The sequence below is a fragment of the Odocoileus virginianus genome, chromosome 1 (assembly GCF_023699985.2).
Source record: "Odocoileus virginianus isolate 20LAN1187 ecotype Illinois chromosome 1, Ovbor_1.2, whole genome shotgun sequence".
NCBI lineage: Eukaryota > Metazoa > Chordata > Mammalia > Artiodactyla > Cervidae > Odocoileus > Odocoileus virginianus.
This window is the reverse complement of record NC_069674.1, coordinates 2,347,017-2,367,188: the sequence shown is the minus strand read 5'-3', so window position 1 is coordinate 2,367,188 and position 20,172 is coordinate 2,347,017. Positions and strand designations below refer to the sequence as shown.

The 20,172-nt window shown below is 51.8% G+C and overlaps 1 protein-coding gene across 8 annotated transcripts in view; it reads left to right on the top strand.

The window, feature by feature from the left end:
- Positions 1 to 18,732, top strand: part of RBM33 (RNA binding motif protein 33) — a 107,623-nt gene extending 88,891 nt beyond the window's left edge. For 5 of the 8 annotated variants that reach the window (XM_070480328.1, XM_070480261.1, XM_070480420.1 and 2 more), the window contains 4 exons: positions 3,899 to 4,108; positions 6,024 to 6,212; positions 12,534 to 12,622; positions 12,755 to 18,732. In XM_070480328.1, coding sequence (XP_070336429.1) covers positions 3,899 to 4,108; positions 6,024 to 6,212; positions 12,534 to 12,622; positions 12,755 to 12,803 — 537 coding nt within the window. In that variant the 3' untranslated portion in view covers positions 12,804 to 18,732. The remainder of the gene's footprint in view (positions 1 to 3,898; positions 4,109 to 6,023; positions 6,213 to 12,533; positions 12,623 to 12,754) is intronic. The other 3 variants (XM_070480298.1, XM_070480467.1, XM_070480368.1) reach the window with 2 other exon arrangements.
- The last annotated feature ends 1,440 nt before the right edge of the window (positions 18,733 to 20,172 follow it).

The window sequence follows — 20,172 nt, the reverse complement described above, 5'->3', positions numbered from 1 at the left end:
ATCCCTGCCTGCACCGGAATCATGCCCTGTATCACCCTCCTCGTTGACTCAGGAAGTGCTCGTCCTCTGCCTGCTCTGTGCGGGTCCTCTGCAGTCTGTCTCCCATCCTGAGGCTGCTTGGTGGCCGGGGCCCGTGTGGGGCTCCCCTTCTCGCGAGTGTTGCAGGACTGTGAGCGCCGATTAACGCTGAAGAAGAGGAGCACCGTTCCATGCTGGGCAGCCTTAGGACTGGAGGTGCTCCCCACGAGGGCGGAGTCGGGGTGCTTGCCGCCCTGCGAGATGCAGGCACCGCGCTGCGAGATGCAGGCACCGCGAGGAGGCCCGTGTGGAGGAAGCAGCACCCGAGGCGCGGCCCAGACCCTCAGGAGCGCAGCTCTCAGACTCGGCTCCTGTGTCCTTTCAGGCGGTCTCAGAGAGTCCTGAACAGAGAGGCATTTGTGATACTCGTTACCTGTGTTTATGAGCTTTAGATGGAAAAACAAGCCTCCTTTAAACTCTTTCTTGAAAGGACAATAAAAATTTAGAAATTGGTTTTTCAGGGTTTTTATGTGACCTAATGTTGTCAGCCATGAATTTTCATCAGTCTCTTACTCAAAATAGCAGTAAAGAGGATTTTTATTACTTGCAATGTTTATTGACTAAATGTTTATGTTCTCAATTCCTAGTTTAAAAATCATCGGGTCACTACAATATTATATATTTATCACCCAAACACATATACAGTGTATATCTTAAAACATACACACCCTACTTTTGGTACAAGCTCTTCATTTTAAATAAAAGTTACTTTTGGGTTGCTAAAGATACATTCTATGACAGTACTCCTCATTGTCCATCATATGTATGGACATCACTCCTTTTAGGCCACTTGTACTAGCTAATGATCGATTTCTGCAGCATGGCAGAATGTTTTCTGGTGCATACAACCTCTCTGCACTAAGTGACGAGTGGCTCTGCCCTGGTATGCTGATGGTACAGGCTTTTTTCATAGCACATTCAGAACCACTTCGTGTTTAGATGCCGGGTGTGCCGTTTATTGTTTTTATTCAGTAAACATCTCAGTGCCATCTACACGCGCCGGAAATTTTGGCTTGGTGAACAAAAGCAGATTCAGCAAAGTGTAAATCACTGGTTTCTCTAGACGCTTACAGAACGGCACATGCTTTAGTTGTCCACAGGCTTCAGCCTCCTGTCTTAAGCTTCCAGGGAGTCCGTAAATGGAGGACTTTCCCATAGAGGTGACCATTCACAGCCAGTTCATTTATCCACATTTGTGAGAAAGGCGGAAGTTGGAGGAGAATCGGTCAGTAGACTGTTAGGGAGCTGAGCTGTGTGGAGAATTTAGTGGCCCAGTGCCTCTTGTGTGTGTGACATAGCCTCTGGTGGGACCTGGGGGCTAGTGTGCTGTGTCCGCCCCTGTAAAAAAATATATATATATATGTTTTAAAAAACAGCAAAACTTAACCCTTGCAGAGTGAATTTATGAACCGTATACTAACATAATTTTAATCTGATTTTAGGTAAATTAATAAGTAATGGATTACTGGCTCTTAACGATTAGGAGTATGTGTATATATCCTAAAAATTTTCAGCTTTTTAGTATAGAAAAATTTCAAGTGTATGCAGAACTGGAGAGACTTCACACAGCTTTTCCAGACTTCCCATTAACTTTACGTGGATTGTGGTCCCACAGAAAGGCCTGGCCCACCTTTCTATAGGGCTTCCATTTATCCTTTGGGGGTGCTTCTCCATCAGGCTGGAGTAACTCTCCACAGGATCGCATTTTAGGCAGTTCCTGCTGACAGAATGCAGGGGCACCCTCCCCTTCAGCTGTCCTTAGCCCTGGCTGGATGTCCCTGGAAGGAGCCTTAAGATATGTTCCTGTCTGGGCTCCAGCTCAGGACAGTCTGACTGAGTGGCTCTGGACTAAAGCCCAGGAACAGTAACATCTGAAAGCTGCCCAGGTGACGGACGTGCAGGTCGAGACCCTTTACCAGTCTCAGGCCAGGGGTGGTGTGAGCTCTCGGTTTTGGCAGATGTCCTTTTCAGGTTGACAAAAGACCTTCTGTTCCTAGTTCATCAAGAATTTTCATTATGAATGCTTTTCCTGTATCAGTGCAGATGGTCATATGGTCTTTTCCTCCACTGATGTGGTCTGTAAATTGGTTTTTGAGTGTTAAACCAACCTTGCATTCCTGGGATAAATCTTACTTGGCTATGGTGTATGATCCTTTTCTGTTGTTGAATTTAGCTTGCTGACATTTTAGTGAGGATTTTTTTCATATATATACATACATATTTATTATGAGGGATATTCTTCTGTGGCTTTTGTTTCTTTTCTGTCTTTGACTTTTGTATCCCAGAAAAACAGGCTTCAAAAATGAGTCGGAAAGTTGTTTCTCCCCTTCTGCCTTCTGAGTGTGTAGAATTGGTAGTCTTTCTGTCTTAAATGTTTGATAGAATTCACCAGAGAATCCATTTGGGCCTGGGTTTTTCTTTGTGGAAGGTTTTTAATGACTGATTCATTGTCTTAGATTTCCAGATTTTCTCTTTCTTCTTGAATCAGTTTTGGTATCTTGCATCTTGCCTGGAAAATCCCGTGGACAGAGGAGCCTGGCAGGCTGCAGTTCATGGGGTCTCAGAGCTGGACGTGACTGAGCACACAGCACATCTTTTAAGAAATTTGTCCATTTCATCTAAGTTCCCTGATTTTGTTGATACAAAGTTGTTCAAAAGATTATTTTACATTTTGAAGTGCCACTTTTGATAATCCCTCTTTTATTCCTGATTTTGGCAATTTGTGTCTTCTCTTTTCCTTAGTTTAGTTAAAGATTATCAGTTTTATTGGTCTCAGGAATACAACTTTTGGAGTGATTGACTTTTCCTGGTTATTTCTCTGTTTACTATGTCCTTGTTTTTCTCTGTGATCTTATTTCCTTCTGTTCAATTTTGGGTTTGGTTTCCTAGTTTCTTGTGGTAACAGGTCAAGTTGTTGACTGTAGATCTCTTTTCCTTCCTGATGTCACTGCTTTAGTTGCAGCCCCTTGATTCTGATGTGCTGTATTTTTACTTTCATTCAGAATGCCTTCTGTTCAGGGTCTGTTCTCCTTTCCATCTCCGAGCCCGATTTCTGGGCCAGCGGCCGTGGCACCCCCAGCTCAGTGACTGGCCTCGGCCCTGCGGTCCCCACTCTGTGGTGCTCAGCTTTTCTCCCTGCTTCCCCCTCGGTTCCCTGTCTGCCGAGGGGGGCTTGTGTAGGCCTCCAGTGACTCTTGATTTCTAGAATTTCCTCACACCGTTTTGTGGATTCCCAGCTGGTCTGTTTTTGTCCCGAACAGGACTGAGCCAGAGGCCAGCACGCATGTGGGGACTTGTGACTCAGAGGGGAGGGGTGACTGGGTGCTGTCAGCCTGTGGGTGCTGTGGAGAGCCCCATGGTTGAGGGTTGTCTCTGCAGGGGGGACGGGCTGGGGTGCACCCGGGGGCGGTCAGGAAGATGATCCACTTCCATGAGGTTTGAAGGGGGGTTAAAAGTTTAAAGCAACTGCTGATGTATACTGTCAGATTTTCACAAGGATGCTCCTGACAATGGAAGAGGCATGTCAAGTATGAACTGTTTTTAAAGTTAAGCAGTATTTCATTGAACTAAAGAGGACCTACTTTAATAATTACAGACCTCTTGAGTGGATCCACTAATTAAAAGTCTTAGACTTAAACTTGATAAAGACTCTTTAACCCTAACACCTGTCAGGTGAGAATGTCCTTTCCTTAGGCCCTCATGAGATGGCAGGTGGGTGGTCTCGCCCTTTGGTTGAGCACTAATCGAGGTGGACCCCGATGCTGGGGAGGGAGACTTGCGTGTGCAGACACTGACCAGCGTGCTGCCTTGTCTGTTTCAGCAGGGAGGAGAGAGCGATGGCTTTTTTCACCCGGAGGGCCAGCCTCAGCGGCTCCCTCAGGCCCCAGAAGTGAGGCAGCAGCCCGCCCGCAAGGTGACGCTGACCAAGGGGGCCCTCCAGCAGCCCCAGCACCCTGCGGTAGGTGCCCACATGCACGCAGCTGGCCCGCCAGGCATCAAGAGCATCCAGGGGATCCACCCGGCCAAGAAGGTGCGGCCCAGCCCCGCCCCTGGGAGTGCTCTGGTGGGGGTGCCTGACGAGGCTGGGTCGAGGAGCAGGGCTTCCCCCGTCCCTGGGTCTGAAAGTGCCATGCTCACAGGCGCGCGTCCCTCCCTGACTTCACAGCGCGGTTCTGGGCGTGCACCAGGAGCCGGGTGCGGCGTCTCTGCAGCTTGGCGCGCACTTGGTGCAGCCCTGCATGGCCCCTGCCCTCCCAGCTGCTCCCCCAGGGGCTCCTCAGGTGTTTCCTCCTTGGCACCTTGCTCACAGACGGGAAGCCTTCGGGGTGAAGCTCCCTGCCCGAGAGAGTGCCTCTCGCGCGGTTCTCTCTGCACTGAGGCATGCCTTGTCCCAACTCCATGAGATGAGAGCCGTGGCCACCTTTCTGGGAGAGGAGTGTGCGCCATGCCCCATCATGTCCCGTGCTGGCACCCCTCCCTGCACCTTCTAGTGGGGAGCGTCTTCATGGCCCTCCCCAGGCGCTCCTCTCTGCCCGAAAGCCGCACACGGGAGCAGAGGAGCACAGACGCCTGCTCTGAGTTCTCCTGGAAGCACTCGACCCTGCCAGTCCCTCCTCTGCCGGTCTTGCTGCTGACACTAAGGAGTAATGTTAGTGTGAAGACAAGCCTAGGTCTTTGAAAGGTTTAAATCCCTTAGCGTGTATTATCTCATAAATACCGTATGGTGCAGGAGCAAGCAGAACTGTCTGTCTGTGCTGCGAGAGGCACCCACATGGTCATACTCATCATACCTTTGGGGCAAAGCTTTAAAGAATGTTCCAAAAAAAAAAAAAAGAGAATGTTCCAGTCTGAGTTTCCTTAAGTTGGGTGTTATCCCTGGATACATGATGAGAAAGACCTGAGGAAAGGCCCCCCCACTGTAGCTGTACGCACAGATAGTGCACTTGAGGGTCTTTAGTTGCTGTAGTTAGGGTTTTGGTTTTGCTTTGAAAGCCCTGCCAAGGAGTGTTGTGTGGGGTGGGGTGGGGTGGGGGTGGGTGGGGACCCTTGCTGCAGAATCTGCCTTTCAGGATGGATACTGCCGTGGCCGGCAGTGGTGGGGAGCTGGCCGGGGGCGGTGCCACACAAGTTCACTGACCCTGCACACTGCGCGCGCGCACACACACACACACACACACACACACACACACACAGCCCCCGCAAGGAGCACAGCCAGCGGGGGCGGTGCCACACAAGTTCACTGACCCTGCACCCTGCACACTGCGCGCGCACACGCGCACACACACACACACACACCCGCCAGGAGCACAGCCAGCGGGGGCTGTGCCACACAAGTTCACTGACCCTGCACACTGCGCACACACACACACCCCGCCAGGAGCACAGCCAGCGGGGGCGGTGCCACACAAGTTCACTGACCCTGCACACTGCGCGCGCACACACACACACACACACACACACACCCCGCCAGGAGCACAGCCAGCGGGGGCGGTGCCACACAAGTTCACTGACCCTGCACACTGCGCGCGCGCACGCGCACACACACACACACACACACACACACACACACACACCTGCCAGGAGCACAGCCAGCCTTTGTGTCAGCCGAGCGTGTTTCTGGAGCCTGTGATCCTGCTGCTTTGTGTCTGGGGTGCCCGTGTGAGCAGGTCGATAGTGGCATGTAAGGTGCCCAGCTGGCACCGTGCTTGATGCCCAGGCTGACCAAGCCTGCACCGCTCCCTCTCCCCCTCTCCACGCGAGCGTGCTGGGTGCCATGGTCCTGTTCGGACATTCAAGCCTTTTCTGACAGTAGATAAAAGCTACAGAGAATCCTGTAGCTCGTGGTGTATTTTAGTGGACTCTGACTGACTTGCTCACTCTGTGTCTTGGTAGCTGTGAGAAGACCCAGAGTGTAACACCTGAACGGTTCCTTCTGTCGTTGCCAGGTCCTCATGCACGGGAGAGGCCGGGGCCTGGCAGGAGCGATGGGCCGGGGACGCCTGATGCCCAACAAGCAGAACCTGCGGGTGGTGGAGTGCAAGCCTCAGCCCTGCGTCGTGTCTGTGGAGGGGCTCTCCTCGTCCACCACTGACGCCCAGCTGAAGAGCCTGCTGACGTCGGTGGGGCCCATCCAGGTGCGCCTCCCTGCGCGTGTGGTCTGTGCCCTCCATCTTTCCCTCCCAAGACTCAGTTCTTTAAAATCCCTGAGAAGAAAGCCGAATGTTTTCTCATTGTGCACACTTGGTACCAGAACTTTTTCCCTGAGGATTAGTGTTTGGAGTTTTTCACGTGTTCAGAAACTTCATGAACTATTTATTCCAGCTGAACAAATTATCCTTTGAAGTCCTCAGATTATCCTTGAGTTCTTGAGGAGCGGCTTGTCGGTCATCAGACGCGATAAACTTGTGTCTACGGGGAGCTGTTCTTGGACAGTCCATCATAGAATGGGTTAATCCGCAGGAACACAGCTGGCGTCAGAGAGCTTACGATGCTTTTAAAAATACAGGTCTCCTGAGTGGAGATTCTCCAACAAGTGGTAGTTGAAAACCGGGGATCAGATCACAGTACCGTAGTGAGCCTGGGACCCCGGGGTGGGGTGGGTGGTGAGTCCAGGCTGTGCCCTGGGCCCCTGCTCCTGGCTGGCTCCCGTCCCGTGTCTGGGCGGGAGGCGTGGTGCCATTGCTCTCCATGTGTGACCTCTGGCCGTCTGGGCTGTGCTCCTGCCCCACGGTCATGATGGTTCTCCTGTGCGTCCTTGAGTGCGAGTCTGTGATCAGGATCAGCGTGTGATGGCAGAGCCGTTGCTGCTCACAGCACTGCACAACGCACCTGCAGAAGTTAGCTTGGCTACATTGCCGAAGCACTTCCCCTTGGTTACATCCATCTTAAAGTTGAAATTTGAGTTCTGCATTTTGGGGGTCATCTTTCCATTTGCCTTTTATTTATTTATTTTTTCTCCTTCTCCTGTTCTGGAAAGGATGATTAGCGAATCATTGTGTTAAAGTTTAATGGAGGGCACTTTATTGAAGTGGAGCAAAACTGATACTGGGTATTGGGTATTTAAAGCTGCTTTTTATTAGAGAAGAAGGCAGGAAGATAAGAGTGGTTACATCAGGTGCCCTTAGAATGCCACCGGAATTCACTGGGTCACAAGGGTGACCCACTGGGGCCTGTGGGCCATCCCAAGGGTCCCAAGGAGCCAGCACCCCTCTCTCCTTGCCAGTCTTAGTCCCGAGGGATGGTGTTGAGGGGCGTTCACAGGTCTGTAAGCACTGTGTTCACAGAGTGCTAATGTAACATTTTGCCAGCATTAGATAGCTGAAGACTGATATTGGTGAGTTTAAATTGTGAGAAGATGCTTATAACAAGACTCGGATGTGGTTTAACTGTAAATACACTTCAAGGGGGTGGTAAGGAGATCCAGGTCTCCTGGCTGCAGGAGAGGCAGATGTCAAGCCTCTGGTGGGTTGGGCTATGGCGCCACCTGGCACCGGTGTGCCCTGAAAGCACGCGGTGGTGCCTGCACCAGAAGGCCCTGCCTGGTGCCCGCTAGCAGTGGTATGGGAAGAAGCAGAGAGAAGAGCCTGTCTGCCCCTCCACCATGCCAGGGCTCCTGCTCTGAGGGAAGGGACAGGCAGACCGGGGCGGAGTGAGACTGCACGGCTGGCTTAATGTGGTGGGGGTGGGGGTGGTGGTGGTTGGGGACTCTGTGGACAGGTGAACCTCATCAGCTGCCGGGCCCTCCAGGACGCAGCGGGGCAGTGGGCGTTTGAGAAGGATTCTGTCTCGGTTCTAAGTTTGCCATTTCTTGGGGTGTGGCTCCCCAGCCAAGGACTTCCCCCAGGACCCACACAGTAATGCACGTATTGTCTCTGCCTCTGCCTCCGCCCCCGCCCCTGGAGTTACTGCGGATGTGGGGTGAAGGAAACATGGGGCCTCCAGGCGCCATAGAGGGACAGCGTGTGCTCTCGAAAGGGGCCCGTCGTCCCAGCGCGAGGTCTCTGGGGTCACTTCAGGCTGTCAGCACTGCTGTTCCGGGGTGCACGTACTGGGGATGTCCTTGTTCTGGGGGTATCATGGGTTACCCGGTGAGGAGGAGCCCCTTGGAGCCATCGTGTGAGGTGGGATTGTGTTGGAGTTTCTCAGCTCTTGTGAGGAGCCCTCCTGCCTGCCTTCTGGTTTTGATGGACCAGGAGTGTCTGGGGTGACCTGGAGGAAGTCAGGATCTCAGTGGAAGAAGTTCAGTCATTCTGAAGTTGAGTACGTTTGGGAAAGAAAACACTAGGTGTAGTTAAATGTTGCTGTTCAGTCCCTCAGTCGTGTCCAGCTCTTTGCGGCCCCATTGACCACAGCACGCCAGTCCTCCCTGTCCATCACCAACTCCTAGAGCTTGCTCAGACTCATGTCCATTGAGTCAGTGATGCCATCCAACCATGTCATTCTCTGTCGTACCCTTCTCTTCCGCCTTCAAGCTTTCCTAGCATCAGGGTCTTTTCTAGTGAGTCAGTTCTTCATATGAGCCGGCCAGAGTGTTGGAGCTTCAGCCTCAGCATCACTCCTTCCAGTGACTATTCAGAAGTGTAGACGTTCCCCACACTGATGTTTTGAGCTTTAAAGAAAACCCGTGTGGCCACATGATCTGAAACTTTGATGGGAAAATTGTTAACCAGAGGCTCCCACACAGAGTTCTGAAAATACTATTGTAAGTAATTCTCCCAAAAAAGAGGATTCCAGGCAGAGTGCGTGGTAACCTGAGGGCTGTGATATGTAGGGTAAGTTTGTACAAGAGGGAGATGAGAGCAGAAGGGGAGCCTCAGTGTCTCTCAACTGTGTCAGAGCAGAAGGAATAGCGCTTATGCTTTGGGTGAGAGGAAGCCCAGACATTGGAACTGAGGAAAAGACACAGACTCGGCATCGAGACCACATCTCGTGTGAATGTGAAGAGGAAGCAGCATGTGGCTGAGCTGTCTGAGACCAGAGTCGCTGTTCCAAACGCCCATTGCCAGCGAGAGGGCCAGGCGACCCATGCAGAATGAAGAGGGCGCTGTCCCTGCACTCCAGCCCAGCTGCGGCCCTGGGGAGGAGAGCTGGAATGGGAGCAGGCCCGCCGCCCCGGCACATTCCGGGGGGCCCCCAGCTGCCCGTGAGGCCCGGCCTGCCCAGGGACCATTGTCAGTATAAATTTGGTGATTATACCTGGAGCTCTGTTTGAGCACTTTCGTGTGTGTCTAAAACACCAAATATCACCATCAGTTTTGGCTTCAGGTCAGTTCCTGAAGGTACTGGGAACTGTTGGCTAGACTAGAGAGAGTAGTTTAAGTGATTTTCAGGATGGCGGGTTCACTTCAGCGTCCCCCCAGCATTGTCATTTATTTATATGCACAGACACGAACTCAGGCTCTTCCTGGAAAGAGGAGGAACTTTCCCTAAACAGGGAAAAGAGGCCCAGAACAGCATGGACAATTTTCTGGCCTTAAACTCTCTGCTGTCCCTGCAGTGCTTGTGGCAGCTCAGTCCAGGGGTCACTGAATACACACGCAGGAAGCCGCCACGAGAAGGGCATCATGGCGTGTGTTCTCGGGACTTGTCTGCAGGCGTCTCTGTGAAATGAAAGTGGACCTGGGTGGGCTGGGCAAGTCAGCCTGTCTCCATGGGCCAGTCAGGTGCTTGTGGGGCAGCTGCGCAGGGTCAGAGAGTATTGAATGGAGACAGACTTTAGCTCTCAGTTTGTTCTGGGTGAATTAAAGTGCTTACTTATTTGGAAATGGGCTGCTGATTTGCGGGACGTATTTTCAGAGTGGAAGCTGGTGGTCATAATACATGCCTTTTAGTTTATAGTACACAGTATCTTTTTCCCTCTTCCCAGTAGAGTGATCACTAATATTTGTCATTTTGGTAGGTCAGAAATGGTTAAATATTGACAGTTTTGGCAGTTTATTAATCTTTTATCTGAAAATAGCCTCTGTATTTGGGGAAAGCACAGAAATGCCAATAAAGGGAGCAGAAAGCAGATTTTCAGGTGGTGTTCTTACTGCTGGCGTTGACTGCTGAGAAGCGCTCACTCCTGTGATTTAAGAATTTCATTGAAAGTTTAGCTCTTTCGATTGATATTTTCTCAGTCAAATTGAGCTTTAAACCAGGTAGATACAGAGAAACAAATCTTCTTAGCTCAGATACCATTTTATATAATAAGTGATAAACAGGAAGCATCATACTTCATTCCACATTGTGAAGTCACCCAGAGGAAATACAGTCTCAGCATGCTTTTTCTCAGAAGAGGAGCATGGTGTTTTCAAAATCCAGATTCCATCTCTGAATCGGAGAATGCGAATAATTATTTGTGCCATCATAACAAATTAGTTTTCCTTGTCTGTTGCAAATTGAGTGATTTTTGTAGTTTTCAATAGAATAAGTCTAGGTAAGCTGTGGTTCTTGTGCGGAGAACTGCTGTGGTGCTGGCAGCAGTTGGCACAACGCTGTGCCCATGTGCCCGGTGCCCTTGAGCACTGCAGCTGCGTGGCGTGAGTCAGGAGGCGGGCCTGGCGGGGCGTCTGCTGCGATGCGGGGCTGTCCTCGTGACCGGAGGATAGCTCCTACCACGCTGCCCTCGGGGCTCCACGGGTCCCGGGACAGCACGGTGCTTCCTCTTGCCTCTTGTCTTCGGAGGCAGTTCTAGAGTGTCAGCAGGTGGAGGTGCTTGGAGGAGAAGACAGAGTGGGTGTGTGCTGAAAGCTGGGCCGGCAGGTCTCTGTCGAGTAATTCAGGTGGGTTTCAGAAGCCAGGAAGGCTGTGTGCTCCCAGTGTGTCCCAGTGAAGTTAGTTGATGGCACTGATTAAAGACCAGGCTGTTGAGCTTCACTTGTCCAGCTTTACTTGGAGAAGGAAATGGCTACCCACTCCAGCATCCTTGCCTGGAGAATCCCATGGACAGAGGAGTCTGGCAGGCTACAGTTGACAGGGTCGCGAAGATGGGACGCAACTGAGCGACTTCACTTTGTCCAGTGAACTTAGTGATCAGTGAAATTTTCAAGAAAATTCTTCTGCTCCTGGGTTTTGTATCTGACAGAAGAGGTAAATCTGGTATTTGCTCAGCTGGTGTCAGAAGACCAGGCAGGTGAGCCTGCCGGTGGCCACCCTGCCTCCCGGGGTCCTGGTCCTGGTGCTGGTCAGCGTCGCCTGGTGGCATGCTGGGTGAGCTGACCGCCCCTCCACGGGGCTGGTGTGAACCTTGGTGCCGCGTCAGCTGAACACTGGAGACTTCATTTCTGGGTAAGCACCGAAGAGCAACGTTTTGGAAAAAGTGTTTCCTTGGTGCTCTCCTCATTGTGCTTACTCGTGGAAGTTCTGTGCTTATGAGAATGGAGAGTGCCACAGCATATCTTTTTGAATGTATTTCAGAGAATTGATGTTTTGGCTAGGTACTTCTGTTGGAAGTCTTTGAAGAAGTGCTTTAAAATGAAACCACCACATGTGTAAACCCTTGTAAAGGGTGGTGTGTTACTGTTGGTTGTTTCTGGCTGCTGTACTTCACTGGACAGTAGCCCAGACACAGCAGACAGTTCTCAGCCACCGAGTCCCGTGCGGCTTCCTCGGGTCGGGTCCTCCAGGGAGCAAGGTCTCCGCCGCCCCCTCCTCACCGGACACTTCGCTCACTGCCCCAGACACACGTGGCAAGTCACCAAAATGCTTGAGAAGGATCAGACTCTGGAGAGCGGGCTAGCTGAGAAATCCGAGTCCTCCTTCGGCATGTCCCTCCCAAATTCTAGAGTACTCTGTCCGCAGGCCCCCGGGGAGCACAGAGCTGCCCTCATCCTTGGGGCAGGCATGAGGACCAGCTGTCCGTTCACGGTCCTGGCACTGGTCTCCTCGCTAGACAGATCCATCCGCTCCACACATGCCTCTGGTCTTCACTCCGGAGAGTAGCCTCGGAAATGGTGTTTCACATCCTAGGATTCAGTTTAAGGTTCCACTTCATGCCCCCCGACATTGTAAAGTGCAGACTGAGCAGACGGGGCCGAGGGCTGCCCCAGTCCCAGCCCCCCGGCTGGCAGCCCTGTTCTGTGCAAGGACCTGGGTCTGCCCCAGTGGTCCTCGGGGGAGCGCCGCCCCTCCGCCCCGGGCCCCTGGCTGGCTGTGTCTCCTGTGTGAGCAGGGCCCGGGGAACGTCGCCTGATGGGAAGGGAGTCTCCAAGGACTGCCCCAGGTCTGCGTGAGCAGGTGGAGGGAAGCAGGGGCAGCTGACGGGCGAACAAAGGAAGGTCTTCACACCAGGCCTGGAGGGTGCTGAGTGCTGCTTACGGCAGGCATGGGGCCATCTGGACAGGGAGCTCGGATTAGCTGGTTTGTTTCAGGGACCTGCCGTCTGCGTGGACTGGAACCTCGTGTTAACCCCAATGGACCGGCATGTACGTTGGTGCACAGCTTGGCTCTGATGCGCTTCTGTCCTCTTCCTTCAGAGCTTGCAGATGCTCCCCCAGCAGCGGAAAGCCATAGCGAAGTTCAAGGAGCCAGCACACGCGTTGGCGTTCCAGCAGAAGTTCCACAGGTAGCGTGGAGTCCCTGGGGCCAGAGGGGGGCAGGCCGGCTGCAGGAAGTGTTGCGGAGTGTGCCGTGGGCGGCCCCCCGGGTCCGCGGGGGGCGGGGGGGCTTCATGTGCGCGCTGTGCCACCTCCCGCAGGCACATGATAGACCTGTCCCACATAAACGTGGCCCTGATTGTCGAGTGACCACTGCGGACGGGCTGACCGGGACGCCGCACACACACTGTGGAACTCCTCCGGAGCTGCGCGCAGAGGCCCCACGAGCCGTCTCTCCGTCCACAGCCCTGCCAGGCCGTTGTCCAAGGCGCCCGACGGCCCAGCACCGATTCCAGAAGAGCTGGACTTGCGGGACGTGGCAGACTCGAGTCGCTGTTAGAGCGTTCACGTTCTGTTGGCACCACAAAGAACTACAGTTCCATTTTCTTTTGTTTTCCAAGTGCTTACAATGCATGTAGACGTTGTTCTTTGTGATCTTACTGTATGATCGAGTCCAGTGACCTAGGGTCAGGAGAGACCATCACCGTCACAGATTCTCAGCATTTTTCACAGCAAAGAACATTTGATAATGGTTGCACTTATCTTCAGTGCAGGCTAGACGAGTGTCTCCTCACCCGCCTCCACGCGCGTTCCTTTCTCAGAAGGCCCGCCAGGGCTCTTGTGAACATGCAGAGGCAAATTCGGGTGGTGATATCCTGGGAAGCAGGGTATGCGGGTGGCTGGGAGTGGTGTCAGTGGTGCAGCAGATTCTGCTTCTTGTAAATATTCCCAGAGCGCCAGCTGTAATACGCCCAGTTCCAGAGAGAACGCCCCTTTCTCCACACTGCCCAGATAGCATGGAGATGCTGGTGGGTACCGGTGTGAGCCCGCCCAGGCTGAGCGCAGGCTAGGGGCCCCACTGAGTGAGGGTAGGCCAGCCAGAAGCTTGAAAGGGCGTGTTTGGTTTTTTCCCCTTTTTAGACACAGCCCCAAGAGGCATAGTCACGTCACTGGCTCTGTGATACATACGTGACTGTTGGGAAACCTGGTTATCGCTGCTGTGACGAGCGTTTTCTTCTTTGAAGGCCTTTTGAGCAGGGCTGCGTTGTCCTTCAGTGGACCCCAGAGCAGGGGGCTGTTTGCACGGGCGTGTGGGCGGGCGGCTCGGGGATGCGGGTTAGCTTCATTCAGGTGAGATGCTCGCTCCCTGTAAAGTCATCTTCAGTAAAATTCGTTCTGGGCAAACGATGACAAAAGTGCCTTAAAGTATTTGTGCTCGTGAAGGAGTCTCACTGTTTGGGTTTATTCTAACATGGCCTGAACTATTGGAGCAAATGGCAACTGGGGCATACTCAGACTTTTTAGCTGAATTTTATACCTAAGATTTCCTGTCACATTTATTAGTAGAATTAAGGGAAACAGACGCCTGTTGCTGGTTAGCGCCCCTAGTCAGCACAGTGAGACCCCTCAGCGGGGCGCCCCTTTCTCAGCTTTCTCGTGGGGAGCTGAGACACAGGTCATGTGATTTTGTATCTTCTTGTTTTCACAGTTGAAATTTTATGTTTTTCAAATTAAGTCACCAGAACTGGAGGGGAGTATTGAGACCCGTGAGCCTCTGTAGCGCTGACTCCACAGTGCTCCACGTGCTAGGAGGGAGCCTGCAACGTGAAGGTGGGTGCTGATGGCCGCTGCTCAAAGGCTGCACGAAGAGTGCACACGAAGCTGTAGGCACTTGTAGATTACCTCTCGCTGGGGGCGCCTGGCCACCCGCGCTCCAGAAAGCCCTGCCTCACCCGTGGGGGCTGGTGGTTGTACCTGCCTGGCCCCAGGTGCTCTAGTGGAGCGTCTGGCGACTGGCGCGCCCGCCCCTCTGCCCGTCTTTACAAGTAGATGCAGGTGTGTTCACCTCGTGTGGCTCAGTCCACAGAGAGCTGGGTTGAAGCTGCAAGTAGGGTACTGCAGGTGCCATGCGGGGGGTCCAGGCCACCTCCCCTCCCTGGGCGGCAGGAGGCTCACAGTTAAGGGGCTTGCTGAAGGCTTGATGACGCAGTGAGCCTACCGATTTTACCACCGTTGGAAACAGTCTGAGCGTGCTGTGACTTGGAAGCTAAAAATCTGCTCGTTGTCTCCATAATGTAGCTAGGCATACTTTTTTCTAGTTAGTGATAACACACAAATCCTGTTTGTGCACCTTTGTTCACGGCGGACCTCATAGCTACCCTAAGGTCTGCTTCTGTGTTGTCTGAGCCCGACATGGTGCCCTGGGACATGTGTGCATCTGTAACTGTCTGCACACACCCGGAACACGCTTTCTCTGGATGGAATGTTCTTGAATGGCTGTTGGCTAAGTCAGCCAGGCCTTCTGTCAAGGCCTGGTTAGATAGGCTCCCCATGGTCGCCTCCTGACACACACAGCCCGTGGGCATGGGCTGTCAGAGCCGGCCAGGCCTGGGGACGCAGCTTCGGTTTCCTTGAGGAAACTGGGAAAGGAAGGAAGCAGAATTAGAAGGGAGCGCCGTTCCCATCCTGTGCACCTCGTGCAGTGCAGTGCGATCAGCCCACCGCACGCTGAACCCTCTGGGAAGATCTGTTGCAACCATTATCTTTGTTCTTTATTTATCATGCATTTAAAGTGAGATGCAGAAGCAGTTAACACACTATGTAAATATGGACCTTTTAAAATTAAAACGTTATTGGAAGTGCTTTCAATTCAGCAACATCGTAGCTATTTGTTAGTTCTTTTGTGTTGTCTTATCAAAGTTTAATGGATACAGTTCCATAATGTTGATGTGTTTGTGTGTATATTCGATTTTTATAAAGATGGTAGTAAGTCAATACATTTATCCTGATCTGTGTATTATTTGTTCACAAATTCAAGAAGCCAGTAAATATCATTATATCTCATAAGGTAAAGACAGCGATTATGTGGAGCTCAGGTACCCTTTCTTTTCGCATTATCTTGTTTTGATTTTAATGCTGTAATATAAGTTCACTTAGCTACTTACTGAGCATAATCTTGCATTTCCGTTGGTCTGGCCACATCTGTTAAGTCTTACATGATACTCTTCTAAAGGAGAAATACCAGCTCTTTTTTTTCCGAAAGCATTGTTGAGGGTTCCGCCTTTTCTGGCCGGGCAGCACCCTCAGTAGGGCCTGTGCCTTCTCCGCAGTGGGGGTGGGGAGCGGGGCGGGGGGCTTCATCGTAACTGTTTCTGGCTGGGGTCTCCTCATGATTTGTAAAAGGTCCTGAATGAACAATTGTTTGTGCTTAGTTCTGTAGCATTTCTGAATTGTGACAGAGCTGTAGATTCTGCACTCAGGGATCTCTCTTTTTTTTTTAAGGGCGTTTTGCTAAATGATGCAAGTAGACTTTGTTGCTGAGGGAGGCTGGGAGAGGCGACCAGGGTGAATAAGGACAGGATGGAGTGAAGGGAGCTGGAGCACGCAGGGTTGGCCAGGAGCCTGGTCCTGATGCCCGGCGCTGAGGAGGAGTCAGCTGGGGCGGGCGGGCAGCCGTGGGCAGGCGGGTGGTGGTCACGGCGACCGCCACGCCAGGGCCGCACCTTGCACGCAGTGGACCGCTGAGCTGGTGGGCTAGAGGAGGCCTGGCTGGCTGGTCTGGAGAGTAGAGGAGACTTAGGGCCAAGTTGTCCTGAGAACCTGTCACTTCCTTCCTTTTTTTTTTTTTTTTTTTTCTTTTGTAGTTTTTGTTGTTGTTTGTGTTTTAATTTCTCTGTTGTTTAATTGAAGGTAAGCTCAGTGTGCTTATGGACCATTGGCTGCCAGGGACCCTGATGAGGACAGTCAGGTTTTGGTCGAGGTCTGTGCAGAGCGCCTAGAGCCACGCGTGAGGTGTGGAGCCCCCGAGTGCCCTGGCTTCCGGCCCCCAGACCTTGGAGTGGCAGCGTGGCCCCCCGCCCCCGGCTGCACCCCACCGGGAGCCCTACTTCTACCCGCGTGTTCAGACAGGCCACGCCCCCGCCTGCGTGCTCTCCCGCCCCCCCGCCCCCCAGCTCCTTTGTCTATGTTGGTTGGGAGGGGGTGGGGTGCTTGAAAGGCATGGTTGATTTTTTTACAGGTTTTTCTAAGTGACAGTATTCTGAAAGGGGATTAACTAATGGAAGGGGTGGATGATACCAGATGGGACCAGGAGATACCCCTCTCCCCTTGGAGGAAGCCATAGGAATTACATCCGTTACAGGGAGAATGTAGATATTCTGCTGTACTTAATGAGCATTTAAATTAGCCTTTTCACCTCCTTTTAAATCATGTGAATGATGTGTTGTTTTGGACATCGGTAAATATGAACTCTGCAAAGGCAGTGAGCCTTGACTTACTATTAAATCCTAAGGATTTTGTGTAAGGTTTTTCTGCAACCTGTTTAATTTTCCTCATTTAAAGGGCCCATGGTTCTTTGTCCTGGAACCAAGCAACTCAGTGATTCATATTGGATCCCGGGTATACCTGCTGGTAGTGTTTGGTGGGGAACGGTCTTTGGTTTTACACGTGTAAAAACCTGCTCTTTTTAGAAAATGTGCAAAAAAATCTTAGCTCTCTTTTCTGTGCTGTATTTTTGTTAGGAAGTCTTTTCATTAAGGTGAGCAGGCAGAACAGGTATTTTTAGTGAGAAGTTGCTGCTTGCTTTCACTTTTAGCCAACTAAAATGTAAAAAGGCCTTCATGTTGGTGCTTTACCTTACTAATTTTGAAAGGTATGTAGAAAAATACAGGCCTTTAAAAAGAAATATGATTGTAGTCTTTGAATTTTAATAACTTTCCACAGAGTAGACAAACAGATGTACTGTTTTAATATATATTCTGTATTTAGTAGTTTAATATACTCTAGAAAGTAGACCTCTTGACATTCTTCTAGCATGATTTTCTTTTAAACTATTTTTCATTTTAAGGGCACGTAATGGAACCTGATTTTTAAAGGACTGTCTTAAGTTCTGTGCTCTCTGCAGTATTGTCTCAGGGTATATAATTTATGTTTTTAAAGCAGCATTTATACGACACACATTTATAACTATTGACCGAAGAGCAAATAACCGCTTGTTTTGATAACTTAGCTTTGCTTTTCACAGGCGTGGGATCCAGAATTGTTTTTTCCTCTGTGAGGATTTTAACTCTAAGGCTTTAATTCTGCTGTTTAATTTTCAGGTTCACCAGCAACACAGCCTGAAATCTGATTTTTTTTTTTTTTTTCCCCTTTCATTTCTGAGCTGGTTCTCTTTGCTGGGCTCCCAGTCTGGCCTCGCTCCTGCTGCTGAGTGTCTGGGCCCCGTCAGCCAAGCCTCCCGCGCACCCCTTTCTTCCCTCGGGGCTCCCTGCCACGCCCACCCCCACCGTCCTCAGAAGCATGCCCTTCTCTCACTTGCATTGCCGGCTGACCATTCTCTCCTCCCGCCGCTGCTGGTGACTCCGTCTTGGCCATGCTGTCCCGTGTTGGCGTTCAGAGTTCCGCTCGCGAGTTGCCTGTGCTGCGTCGTCTCAACCTTTGCTTTGACAGGTCTGACTCTCGGTTTGTTCCCCCAGGTCTCCGGCTGGCGAGAGTAACCTCTGGGTTCTGTTGTTTGCAGTCTCCCCCGGGGGCGGCGCCCCGTGGAGGCCGGGCCATGCCCGGCGCACTAACCAGCCCTCTGTTCCTTCCCCTCTCCTTTTGCAGGACCTCTCTTGCATGCGTCAGTGTTAGTGGTAGCGCGCCTCTTCTGCTGGGAGGCGACGGCCCGTTGGGCTCTGTCGCCGCTCTGGCTGGCTGTGATCCTTCTTAAGCGTATTGCTAAGTGCCGCGAGCTAGCCTGGGCCGGCTCGGCGTGGCGTCTGCAGCTGTGTTTGTGGGGCGCACACTGGGATTGAGAAATCAAGAGCTGAGCGAGTGGCTTTCTTCTGGGTGATCTGCTCCATGTCTCCACCCAGCGCACCACTCACGTTTGTGGGCGGGGATGTTGCCTTGTTTTACCCCGTTTTCCACTTTGTGCTAATCACTGTGACAGCTTTATCAGGAATATGTGTGAAGAACAGTTGTGACATAGTTGGAAAAAATGTATCTGTGTGTATCATCTGTGTGATTCCATGCCAAGAAATGTGTTTTGAACTGTATTGTAATTTGAAAGATATGTTAATAAATACCTTGCACTTTCTGCTTTTGTCTATAGCTTTTATTCCCTCTCCCACTCGGGTTCAGTCCGTTCCACGTCTTCCCCACACGGGCAGAGAGCACATGGGCCATCCCTCAGTGGACAGGGGTTGTCCTCAGGCCCCCCAGGTCCGCCCCCTCTGGTCGGCTCTTGCCTTGAACAGATGTCCAGTTAATGGAAGGTCAGGGTGACCGACTTGCTCACAGTCCAGGTCTCATGCGTCTACACTGACCAGGCAGGCAGGCTCACTGTGTTTTGTTAGTTGGAAGTGGGAGAGTTATATCGTTGTTTTAAGTTTTTTGAAGCATCAGAACTAACTGCTAGCAGTTTTTCAGAGGAAGTCGGTGATCGTGACACCGAAAGTGGGGAAGGTCAGTTGCCGTCGCCCGGTGACCTCCGTGTCTGTCACGGGCATGCAGCCTGTTTGAGAAGCCGCACGCACACATGTACGCACGCTGCGGGCCCGGCTTCCCGTTCAGGCACCCTTGGCCCTTCCCGAGTTGCTGCAAGCTGCTCATGATTCATGGTCTTTCTTGAAAATACTTTAAAAAGTGACCCCCAAAAAAACATTGTTAAAGGAAAAGCTTGAGGAAAAAACCCAGGGGTTTTCCCCCCCCCCCCCCCCCCCCCCACACACACACACACACACTGCCACTCCCCCTGCGCTGTGCAGACCGGGAACCTGGGCTGCATCCACATGCACCTGCCTCACCAAGGACAGAAGGGAGATCTGTCCCTAAAGGTAGCCTGCATCTTAGCGCCGTTCTCCCCAAGGTGCGAATGAGGAGAAGGGTCCCAGGTTTCACATAAGGAAGAAAGGTCAGAAAAGAGGCTGGTTTGGGGGGACAGAGAAAAGGGGTGTCTCACAGAGGTCGGTTCATCTGTTTTAATGGAGTTTTAAAGCCTCAGTCAGAATCTGAAAGTTCCTAGTGATTCAAGTCAAGACCTTCTTTCTTCTATTTTAATCCATATTCCAGGGATAAGTCATTGTTTTTCTACAACCCGGCCTTTGCTTGGAGTGATGGGAATCTCAAGAAGATGGACCGAAAACACCCGGAGATGTAAGGTGGAAAGTGGGTTTCTCTGCTTGGGGGAATTCCTTATGAGCAGAGCCTCTGCACCGTTTTGCCCCCACGCCCGGGTCCTGGACAGGGCCGCAGGAGGGAGAGTGTGTGTCCCGGCGCGGGAGCCTCCTTTCGCACCCGAGGTGCGTAGTGCGCGTGCGTCCTTTACGCCTGTGGAAAGGCTGTTCTGGTGCAGTTCTCGTCTAACAGGCGCTTCAACAGCGTATCTCATTTTCCAGGGAATTATTTATAGTCAAGTCTGAAGGGAAAAGCACGTCAAGTTCTCTAGGTGAGTGCAGTGCTTTCAAGTCGTGGCTCCAACGAGGAAGAGCTCAGAAAGGAACTTGTCTGCAGCTTGAGCGTGGCTTCTAGACTCAGA